At 34.9% G+C, this 12,651-nt stretch overlaps 1 protein-coding gene and 1 long non-coding RNA gene across 2 annotated transcripts in view; one reads left to right on the top strand and one right to left on the bottom strand.

The window, feature by feature from the left end:
* Window positions 1–591: 591 nt before the first annotated feature.
* Window positions 592–1,691, bottom strand: LOC131006348 (uncharacterized). The gene is made up of 2 exons (XR_009095478.1): window positions 1,518–1,691; window positions 592–887 (listed from the first exon to the last, which is right to left on the bottom strand). It is a non-coding gene; the product is annotated as an uncharacterized LOC131006348 (long non-coding RNA).
* Window positions 1,692–8,542: 6,851 nt separating this feature from the next.
* Window positions 8,543–12,651, top strand: part of LOC131013987 (LRR receptor-like serine/threonine-protein kinase EFR) — a 66,266-nt gene continuing 62,157 nt past the window's right edge. The window contains exon 1 of the mRNA XM_057941927.1: window positions 8,543–8,948. Within this exon, the coding sequence (XP_057797910.1) occupies window positions 8,564–8,948 (385 nt within the window). The 5' untranslated portion in view covers window positions 8,543–8,563. The remainder of the gene's footprint in view (window positions 8,949–12,651) is intronic.

Here is a 12,651-nt window from a genome sequence, read left to right on the forward strand (position 1 = left end):
ACATCATCTAAATTGGATACTTAGGCATAAGTCATGGAGATTCATAGCGGCTATAAAATCATAAGCTTAAAAATTATTCTATACGCATCACTTATCTTGCTGCCTTCACTATAGCCACCAAAAGATATAATCTAATTTCTTCTATGTTTGCTTCTATGTTCTGTCGTAGTGGTGATCTCATATCTTAATAGCTCTACGTTCATAGGGATTCATTCCATAGGCATACTTAATCGTGCTTGCGTAAATCATTTCATTCAATAACAACATAACATAGCTATTAACAGTTACTCACTTTGCTATTACGATAATTCTCACTTTTTGTAAACATTAACTCAAAACTTGGAATATCATTCTGCTTCGTTGAGTGTGATGCGATGAAGTGCTGAGCTTTGTCGATTGAACTCTAGACACTTTAGTGATCCATTCAAAGTTTGGCTTAAATAAACTCTTAGGCTCAGAGCAAACGAACTGCTCTGATACCACTCTGTCACGACCGGCCTTAATTAAGGATAATTAATCCGGGAAAACCATGACTGGGGAAGGGAAATTACGAAGCGGGTTTAGAAAGGGGCGCATAAAAGAATACTCAAAGAGCTTGAATACGCGTGAAATATTCCTTAAAAGGAAAAAGGCATAGTTCGCAAAAAAAGGGTACTCAAAGAACTTGTATACGCGTTATATTCCTTAAAAGGAAAAAGGCATCGTTAGGGGCTTCGCTAAAACATTATCAGAGTTTGCAACGGAAGGCGTAACTGAAATAATCAGTGTTTACAGCGGAATGCATAACTAAGATACATGTATGAAGACATGTATCCTTTCTGAGCCTACTTTAAGTTCGACAAAAACTCCACTCAGCAACAACACTTCATCGCCCATCACAGCTCAACCTGCACAAACATAAACATACGAAGGGCTGAGTACAAGAGTACTCAGTGGGCAGTGCCAAGCATATAACATAATATCAACAACAAAACACAACTTCGCATAAGAGGCATAAGTTTCTTTCAAATCCTTTGCTCATTAAACATTTCCATATTCATAAACAGCATGAGCGCATTCTTCATCATCAACAATCATAACAAGCATCGTGTCGTGGAGAAGGCCTTCCCAAACGAACACGGGCATCGCGCCGTGAGGGGGAGCCTCCCTCAGCGGTCACGGCATCGTACTATTGAGGGAGGCCTCCCCCAATAGACGCTGTAACACTGGCATATTGGCATACTGGCATCGCGCCGCGAGAGAGGCCTCTCTCAGCGGACACGGGCATCGCGCCGTGAGGAAGGCCCTCCTCAGCGGACACGGCATCGTACTGTTGAGGGAGGCCTCCCCCAACAGACGCAAGCATCAATCACAGGCATAAACTTATCAGCGTAAAGCATTCAAGCGTAAATAAGCGTAATCAAGCGTAAATCATTTAACGTAAAGCATAATAAAGCATACCACACTTGAAGATCCAATTTGCATTTTAAAGCATAACACATACATAGCATTTTATTTACGCGTAAGAAATTGCCCACCTGATAGCAAAGTTTTGCTAAGGTACTCTAACTCCTTGTGTAGTTCTTACTCTCGCGCTTGACCTTAATCACGAGAATATAAAATAAGACATTACCTCGAGGAAAATTCTTAATTAATGAGAAATCGTAATTAACTATGCATGAATCTGGTATGCATGAACTAATCTTCTGAGCGATAATCGGGAATTCTACTATTAATCCTTGTTAATAGATTTAGCTAATTCTCGTCTAGCGCGGTCGAATAAAACTGTGATTATTCCTTCCTCATCGGAATATTCTAGTCGTGAAATAAACCTCGCATTTGTACTTGATTGAAAAAGGACTAACTCGGCTTTAAACGAGGTGTGACCTTGTAGAAATTATCGGGCTTTTCGATAGAAACATCATTACTAGCGTAACCTCAAATAATTAATAGGCTCAAAAGAGAGTAGCCAATTAATTAAATAAACCAGTGGCTTAAATGAAATAAACAATAATGGCTTGCTTTAAAGTCGGAAGTCCAAAAACATTAATTAATAAACTGGGCGGCTCATTACTGATAAATAATTGGGCTCCATCAAAAATTGATACTGCTAGGCTTAGCTCAAAGGAGTAACTTCAGCTCAAGCTTTAAAAGAATTAAAGCCCAACTTAAAAAGTCTTCGACCCAAAACAATTAAAATAGGGGTCCAAATAATAATTAATGTGGACTGAAAAGAATTAATCTTAGCCCAAAAAGGCAATTTAATCGGCCCAAATGATGAATTAAACTGGCCCAACGAAATATAAATAAGACTAGAATAATAGCCCATCATAAAATATGCATCAGCCCAACTCCTTAATTAAATCGAGCCCAATAAAAATAATATAACAAAGGCCCAAAGAAAATAACTAGGAGGTCCAATCGGAATAAAATAACAAAGCCCAATGAATTAATTAAATTAGGCACAATTACAATAAATAATAAAGCCAAAAAAATCAGTTGGCCCAATTCAAATAAATAATAAAGCCCAAAAATCAGATGGCCCAATTTAAATAAATAATAAAGCCCAAAAATCAGTTGGCCCAATTTATTTAAAATAAACAAGCTCACAATTTAGCCCAATTAATTAAAATAGGGGTAAGCCCAACATAGCCCAATCCCTCTCTCTTCTCAAGCTCTCGGCTCTCTTTCTCTCTCAACTCTCAAACGTTTTTCTCTCTCTTTTCTCTCTCTCAAGAACCGACGCTCCCTCTCTTCCTCAAGGCCGGCCGATCGGCCTCTTCTCCTCTCACCGAGATTCCGTTCGGCCACCGCCTGCTCCGACCGGCGTCGTCTTCTTTCTTCCTCAAAATCCAATCTCGCCTTTCTCTCTCTGGAAGAGCCGCTCGTCCCCTTCTCCTCAAACCAGTCGAGCCCTAACTCAAGAAGTCCTCGCCGCTGTCGCTGCTACTCCTTCGCCCGAAATCCGGCGATTCAGCTGGCGCTCTCTCATCCTGTCATCTCAATTCATCGATTCCCCAACATCGAGCCCTGATTCTCAAGAAATTATCGCTGCTGCTACCCTTTCGAAATTGGGCAACCGGTCGCCGTCTGGGAGCGGCGTTTGCTCCGGCCTGGAGCCCGTCGGCCTCCTCTCCTTCATGGTTCCAGTCGGCCTCAGTGATTCTCCAGCTCCAACGCCCTGAATTTCTGGCGAGTCGCCGCTGCAGAGCAGCCGCTGCTCGGCTCGGTACCGGTCAAGGCAGTCAGCCTTCCCTTCTCGCCGCGACGTCAACAGAGGCCCCGTCGTCACCACCAGTGGAGGCCGGCGAGTCCGCGAGTCAGTGTTGCCGTTTATACTCCGTTGCAGTTGTCGAGTTCGAGCCACGCCGTTGCTGTTGTTCCCGTTTTACGACGAGGTAGCAGGAGCTTGTCGCCGTTATCTCCGTCGTTGCAGCTGGACTGAACAAGGAAGTCGGCCTCTCTTTTCTTCCATAAGCTAAGTCTTTGTTCTATCTTCCTCTTCTTCTTAATTGCTAAGTTAGTAATACTCTACTGTGAATAGGAAATTCTAGTCTGGCAGTACATAACTCAACTCTCTTAGTTTCTATATTGTCGATTATGCAAGGGATTAATGGCGTGTGGCTTTGAAGTTTGGGATTTCACTGATTTGTCTTAGTCACTCAAATAGAGGTAGTCTAGGAATTCATCCTCTACAATCTTATATTCTTAGGGTGCAAAAGTGCAGCCTGTTCTTGCCTTGCATAAGAGTTGTTTTAAGCACTATTGAGTGCTCATACCTATTGTCATTCACATGAGATCTAGTTGGTGTATTTGCTAAGTTCAAGATGTCTATAAGGTCTTCTATATTTAAAACTGATCATGCTCATGCTTTGATATGAATGCTCACTGGTATGAAAAATAGGATAGCATGATTACCTTGAATATGTTTGAACTGATTGCTTGCTGTTGGTGTTGAAAGAAATGTGTAATAATCTTAATGTTTGGTTGGCTGTTGTTGAGGTACTAGATGAACTGGAATAGCTCTGAAATAATTCAAGATTGCTGTTCTTGTATTAATGCAGGTGGAATATGGAAAAAGGTGAAGAAATTGAACCAAGCTTACCTCTGAAATTTTTGGCAGCAGGGCAATGAATGCAGATTTCTCCTATTATTTGGTGGATTCCCTTGTGAAGATTGGGAGTGAAAATGGTACGCGTGGGCTGAAGATGTAGGCTAAGAAGGAGTAGTGGTGCACTTGGTGGTGCACTTGAGTGTGGTGGGGAAAAAGGAGTGTAGTTGGTGGAGAAAGCAAATGGTGGTGGCGTGGAGTGGAGTTGATGGTCGGCTCTTTCCTCTACATTCTCTACTTTTAAATTTTATCTCTTATTGACTAATGTGCCTACACTTGAGTGAAGGCATTAAGTGAGCCACTTTTTCTTTTCTTTCCACTAACTTTGCAATACTTTCTCTCTTGGAACGTTGGTGCTTATTGAATGAATAATTGAGTGGAGAGCAAAGACGTGTACATCGTTAGCAAAAGATGGAAATAATAACTTTATCTAAACTTTAATTGATTGAAGAGCTTTTGCTTTTGTAATATACTAGACGATTTTCCCCAAGCTGGGAACTAGCCTGTAATCTGTGAACTGTAAATAAATACTGACTTCGATTTTCAATCATCGCATTTCTGTATCCGTTTAGTATCTGCTTCCTTGTTTCCAATATTGAAAAACTATAATATGACTTAAATTAAATCCGTAGATTTAATCTATGTTGCAGTCGGAATAATTCCTCGACTTCTAGTAGCACTAATAAAATATAACTGCTTCTGTTTCTCGATTAATAAATAACATGACTTTGCTAAGTCAGTTATAACTTGGAAATAATAATTATTGAATGGCTCAATAATTCTTGTCACGTTTTTCTCATACATTATAAAAGTATAAAGCTAAAATAATAACTCCGTCTCTGATAAAAAAAATCAGGACCATAAACTGGATTCATTTATAAAAATTTGCATTTACTAGTTTTAATCATAATTAAAATAGCGGGCTACTACATTTGTATTCCGCCGTCCGCCAAATATAGTTCTAGAATAGGATGACACGAATTTTAATAAAATAGTTTGTAATTGTGAATGTAGAAGGGGTTCCACTTAAAAGTAGTTTCAATAGTGATAATTAATTGTATTGTGAGTGAAGACTGAGACCCACCATGTAATAAAAAATTTCTAAAAATAAAAAGTGACTAATTTTTGTGGACGTCCCAAAATGGCAAAAATTGACTATTTTTTGTGGATAGAGGAAGTTAAGAATTGCATTTTAGGATTTTTTTAATTTTATTTTCATTTATCGTTATAATATGAACATGCATTACATCCGATAACAAAAATAAATTTTCAAACCAAGCTAATTTGCACTAGTTTAATTATTATTTGATTAATTTATTAATATAATATATAGTTTATTATACAATATGTATTAGTATCTTAAAAAAATATTGGCGTAAGAAAAATAGCCCAATATTGGCCCACTGTGAAATTACTTAGAAATACCACAAGAAACAATGCAAATATATCTTCAAACGACTTTTTCTGTACGTGAAAGGTTAGTAAGATCATCGCAAATGGAGCAGGTTGATGTGGAACTATAACTGTAGAAATAAATGATTTTTTTTAAATACTACATAAATATAAAACGAAGTGGGTTTTGATCCATGAAATATTAAAAATTTGAACTTAAATATAGAATTGTCAAAAATGAATTGACCGTGCTAGCAGGGTCGGATCTAAGAATTTAATTAGGACCGGGCGAGATTTCATCGGATAATTCTAATGAATTTTTAGTAAAGAAAACAGATCGGGCGACCGGGTGACTACCGAGCTAGATTTCATCAAAATATAAATATATATATAGGTAATAAAAAAAAAATTGGCCGGGCGACCGCCGAGGTTGCCCGGCCTCTAGATCCGTCTCTGCGTGCTAGATCGGGCCATAGAGCTTCAGGCCCAAAAAGATTTCAAAGCAAAAAATCATATAGCCCATTTTAGCCTGATATTTTTGTATATAAAAGTGATTATTGGGCGGGCTGGATTGGCAGACTTACATTTTAAGTTGGGTCGACCCTTGGGACACCTTTACCATACTTCCTTCGTCCCACAAAACATGAGTCATATTCATTTTTAGGTTATCCCACGAAACTTGTTACATTTCTATTTATAGTAAACACATATTAGGAACAAAATAAGGATTATAATGTTTTGGGGGAGGGGCTTGGGGAAAAATATTAAAAAATATGGTTAATTGCATATAAATTACTGAACTTTCAACAAATTCTCATTTTGCATGTGATTTTAAAATCTTTATTAAAATTACTCAACTATTAATTTTTTCTCATTTTGCATATTTGTCCATTTTTCGGCCAAAATTTGGGCCTAAAATGACGTCGTTTCTATACAACTATATATTATAACGTCAGTTCTATTTTTCTGCACGGTTATATTTATGCTACGCAAGCATATTCATGCTGAGTGAATATATTTTAATAAAGATTTTAAAGTTCGTATGCAAAAGCAGAATTTGTTGAAAGTTCAATAATTTGTATGCAATTAACCCTATATATATATATCGGTAGGTTCGGTTTTCGACTGACCAAATTAGAAAAAATCAAAATTTTCTTTAAGAAATTAGCCAAACTGGTTAATTTTTGGCCGATTTTTCAATCGATTCGGTTTCTGCACACCCCTACTCTCCGAAAATTAAATTTAAAAATTCAGTTAATTACAAATTATTCTGAAAAATAAAATAAAAAAGGATTAAAAACAAAGATTACATATATAAACACTTTTTTACGTTATTACGTACCTACTTAAAATACTAATCATTATTTCCTTAATTTCGGTGCCCAAAAGAAACGACTCGTGTTTCATGGGACGGAGGGAGTAGTATTTAAAAAAAAACTACTCATATTTTTTATGTTAAATTCAGGATGATCTTACAGCTTTACAATTTGGATTTAACTCAAAAAGAAATACTCCTACTACTACTATTATTACAGTTAATAGTTTTTTTTTTTTTTGAAACCATACAGTTAACAGTATTTAATATTGTTTCTTCGAGTTCTCTCCTTGGCCGCGTTTCTCCGCCGCCGTCTGCACATCATCCGTTCCGGCTAAATTGTTCTGCCATCACTTCTTCTCTTCCATACGAGGTACTTCCCCTTCTTCATCTAAATTAGGGCGATTTATATGCTACCACTTTCTCAAACAAATTAATTTGGTTGTATTAGGTTTATTGAATAGAATTACAGTTCTGAAGGTTGGGTAAAATTATAATGGTAAATTTAATTTAAACTGATCAAGGAAATAGAAATGAGGGATTTTGGAAGGGTGAATGAGGAGAGTGAGTTGTGAAGATGGAAAACAAAAGTGATCCTGAGCAGCAGAAACAGAAGAATGCATCATTTGTTGTGAAAATCCCTTCATATGAAGTGGTGGTTGAATAGAGAGACTTTGTGAGCTCAATAATAATGGGATTTGGAAGGCTGAAGAATTAATATGTGAAGAAACAAAGTATTTCCTATTGTAGAAAATTGAAATAGTCATTTATGGGCAATGGGAATCTAGGTGAAATTGACTGTCGTGGGACGATTCAGAATCAACTTACATTCCATAAGTTGTTCCATTATCACGATCAAACCACTAAAATAATATTCAAGAGATTTGTCGTGTGAAATAGTGAACCCATTTCAATTCAACTGACATTATTTCTTCAACTTGAATAATACTGATTCTTCAACCAGTTTTCAGATTTGTTTTTACATCTATATTTCTGTAATCGAAGGTGGTTAAGACTTGAAAAAGATTTATTTCAAGCTGAGAATTTCATGTGAACAGATATGAGAGGACGTGAGTCAGAGAACTAGAGACGAGGAGGCTGAGTTTAAGAGATATCAGAGAATATTATTTAATATTATTTTATATAAGGGGTTATAGGGAAAACGGGAGGCTATGAATAGAATTACTCTTTTATATTTAAGTTTAAATTTTTATTATTTCATGGATCAAAACCCACTTCGTTTTATATTTATGGTATAGATTTAGGAAGAAAAGAATTCCACTAAGCATCTTGGCCTTCCATTTCTAACAATAATGTAACCAATTCCAATTCCAACTATGAATCCACTTCCATAACCCATCACCACACTTCTCCAACCAAACCCACTATATTAATTGGTGGGTTTTGAACACCACTTGTACACTGTATTATAAATATGTGATGCACATTTGGTCTTATGCTTAAATCCCTTTTTCAAATGGAAACAACTATATATATATATCATTTTTCAATCAATTTCTGAAAATTATAAACCTTCAAAAAGTTAATACAATTAGATTAAGCAATTATTATTCAGTGATTATCGCGATACCGAACCATTAAATATTGCAAATTCAATTTCACAATGATTCTTCCTCTAATGATCAATGTTAACATACATGTGTGTGATTCAATTTCACGTACCATTAAATATTGCAAATTTAATTTATCCATGAAAATGTGATACACATTTAGGCTCACAAGAACTGTTTTAGATTTGAATATAAATGGCATTTGTAGGCTTCTTGTTTTCTCACACAATTAGCACTCACAATATGGATGCATTTTCCCCATTTTCCCTTCTTTCGCTTCTCTTATTGTTTTCATGTCTTAGCCTCTCTGCTGCACACAACATAACTCAAATCAAAAGTGATGAATATATACTTCTTGCCTTAAAATCCCACATCACTTCAGATCCTCACAATATTTTGAAAAATAATTGGAGCAGTGGAACCTCGTTTTGCACGTGGATAGGAGTTACTTGTGATTCGCGTCGTAGCAGGATGACTGAATTAGATATCTCCGCTATGGGACTCGAAGGAAGCATTCCACAGGAAATTGGAAATCTTTCTTCACTCGCTTATCTTGATATGAGTGGAAACTCTTTTCATGGTTGTATTCCTCTCTCTCCATTTTTAAATTTGTAGTTAGTAGAATCTATTTATTTATATGGTAATTCTATCAGGTCAGCTACCAAAGGACATTTGCAGTCACAATAATCTTCAAAGACTCAAACTACTTAACCTATCGAGGAACAAAATGGAAGGAGATATACCGTCAAGTTTGTACCAATGTCCACAACTTGAGAGTATTGACTTGTCAGACAACTACTTTGGTGGACATGTGCCTACACAAATTTGGAATATCACCCTGCTTAAGGAATTATACCTTCATGACAACAATTTGAGAGGTATATATGTTCATTTCTATTGATAATTCAGTTTAAACGTAGATTTCGGGGAAAATGACAAAACTACGGCTCTTTTTTTTTTTTGATGAAGCAAAACTACGGCTCTTCCCTCTAATGATATTTTTTTGGTTCCTCGGTAACATGATGTATATATATAGCTAAGCAATTTAATTATCACAAAAACTCATGTAAAATATGTTTTATTGTGAAACCGGTTTCACAATAACACTAATTCAACATATAAATGACACTGTAATATTTTGAAGTGTCATTTGTATGTTGAAGTAGTGTCATTGAAAATATTAAAGTGTTATTTGTATATTAAAATAATGTCATTCGAAAAATCGATTTCACCGTTAAACCAGTTTCACGGGAGACCACCTCTTTAATTATTCTTTTCTCATTTTACTTTCAACTTTATTAATACTGATTCTTTATTCAGATGTTGAATCTAACAATAAAACCGGGCATACACCTAAATCTAGATTTGATGTATTATAGTCTCCAAATATAAAAAATTAGTGAGTATGTCGACGGTAAATTATTTTAAATTGTAATTTAAATTAAATTATGGTATTATTTTTTGTATAATGCAATTATCTAAGATGATTTGTGAGATTATATTATTTGGAGTTTGTAAAATTTGGTCACAATACACTTAACAAACACTTTTTTTCACAATACTTAAAGTCCATGTCGAAGCTATTTAGGTATATATTTTTTGCGTACCGAGGGTGTATTTTATACCATAATACTTTATCAGGCCGCCTACCAAAAGATATTTGTTCGCATAACAACCTTCAAAGACTCAAACTACTTAGCCTGAGGTGGAACAAATTGGAGGGATATATACCATTGAGTTTGGGTCAATGTACACAACTTGAGAATATTGACTTGTCATGGAACAACTTCGGTGGAAATGTCCCTAGAGAAATTGGGAACATCACACAGCTTAAGGAATTACACCTTGATGGAAACAATTTGAAAGGTATGGTCTTATCTTTATACTAATAATTTAACTGATTATCTCGAAATCAATTGATGATAACGTCATTCAATTTCATGCTTTGTTTTTCAAGCTTTGCATTGTTTTACAGTTATATCCATCGTATGAGAAAAGATGACTGGAGTCTTTTCGGAGGTTCAAAAAAGTTAATTAATTTACCATTTTGTCATAATTATTATTTATTTTTCTCGTTTTGGGGTTTGAGATATAATATATATATATATATATATATATATATATATATATATATATATATATTCGGTTTTCTAGTTTTCAGTTTTGATTATTTGCCATTTCACAATAACCGTTACAGATTCAAGAAGTTTTGAAAGATCAAGCTAAGTACTCAAAATATCACAAGAGCTCGATGTGATCTGATGGGGGTCTTATATTCTTTTTCTTTACGTATATCTATAAATGGATATAGACTTCCATCAACATTTAGCAAGGGATGTAGACTTCACGAACTAAAAGTTATGAATATATACTTTTTGCCTTAAAATCCCATATCACAAGATATATTGCTCATGCATTACTGTGGCGGGCTCTTATTTATTTTTAATTATTATTATTATTATTATTATTATTACTCTCTCTATTCTTGACTCAGTTTGCATCGATAATCTAAATGGAATTGTTTACAATTTAGCCCATATGATTTCACTTTCATATAATAATATGGTCACAATACACTTAACAAAATTCTTAAAATCCGTGCCGAAGCTATTTAGGTATTTATACTTTTTGCGTAAGGAGGGTGTATTTTATAAGTGTTGCATCCGCAGGACATTTTTCGGCCAATTATCGGCCGAGAAATGTCCTATTTTTACGACGCTTATTAATTAGTGTCCTATTTTACTCTAAAAAAAATTAGTGTCCTATTTTTACAAGTCCAAAATTTTTTGTCCTAATTTCCAAATCAACACAAGTTATTGTCCTAAAAAAAACCCTGACTCTTTATTTTATACCATAATACTTTATCAGGCCGCCTACCAAAAGACATTTGTTCGCATAACAACCTTCAAAGACTCAAACGACTTAGCCTGAGGTGGAACAAATTGGAGGGAGATATACCATTGAGTTTGGGTCAATGTACACAACTTGAGATTATTAACTTGTCAGACAACAACTTTGGTGGAAATGTCCCTCGAGAAATTGGGAACATCACACAGCTTAAGGAATTACGCCTTAGTTGGAACAATTTGAAAGGTATGGTCTTATCTTTATACTAATAATTTAACTGATTATCTCGAAATCAATTGATGATAATGTCATTCAATTTCATGCTTTGTTTTTCTAGCTTTGCATTGTTTTACATAATTTACCATTTTGTCATAATTATTATTTATTTTTCTCGTTTTGGGGTTGGAGATATAATATATATTAATATAGGGTTGAGTTCAACAGATAATTATCCTTTTATTCATCATGAACAAATCTATATATTTTACGAACAGATCAACATAAGTAATGAACAGTCGTATTTAGAAAAAATAAAGAAAAACTCGCCACCAGCAGGATTCGAACCCTTGGCAAATTGCTGTTCATGTGGTACATTGATCTGTTCATTAAAATTATAGATCTGTTCATTTTTATTTTACGAATTCTCTATTCTCCACAATATATATTTAGCTTCTCTGTTGAACCATTCTATATATATATATAAATTCGGTTTTCTAGTTTACAGTTTTGATTTTTTGCCATTTCACAATATTCTTCGAGAATCAACGTATTTTGATGTCAAATCTAATAACCGTTACAGATTCAAGAAGTTTTGAAAGATCAAGCTAAGTACTCAAAATATCACAAGAGCTCGATGTGATATGATGGGGGTCTTATATTCTTTTTCTTTACGTATATCTGAAAGATATATGGACTAGATTAGGATATATTTGATATATTCTAATAACCTTTAATTAATTAGTAAATAGTTGGACTATTGGATTAATTAATTGGAGACAAAAGAAAAGTCTGGCCTGTTTAACCTAGGGTTTACAGGCGTGTCTTATTCCTATAAGATTAGGAATATATTTCTTTTGTCTGTGAGATGAACACACGTGAAAACACAAGAGAGAAAACACTTAGAGCACTATAGAATTCGGAGATTTCCTAGCTTTCGAAGATTGAATTGTACATCGGGAATTGTTCCTGCATCGAATCTGCAATATACGTGGATACCATTGTAGTAGATTCAACTGCAGGAATTGCTAGAATAATTGCTACAAGATTGTTTGTTACACAACAAGTAAGTTATTCTAATTGTTGTGTGTTTGTAATCTCTACACATGATTCAATTGTAAATCTAGATCTTTTCCTTGAATATTATTTCCGCTGCGTATCATTAGATGATGTCAAGGATTTCCAACAGTGGTATCAGAGCCCGAGGCTCGATTTATAAT

Source organism: Salvia miltiorrhiza, chromosome 1 (assembly GCF_028751815.1).
Source record: "Salvia miltiorrhiza cultivar Shanhuang (shh) chromosome 1, IMPLAD_Smil_shh, whole genome shotgun sequence".
Taxonomy (NCBI): Eukaryota; Viridiplantae; Streptophyta; class Magnoliopsida; order Lamiales; family Lamiaceae; genus Salvia; species Salvia miltiorrhiza.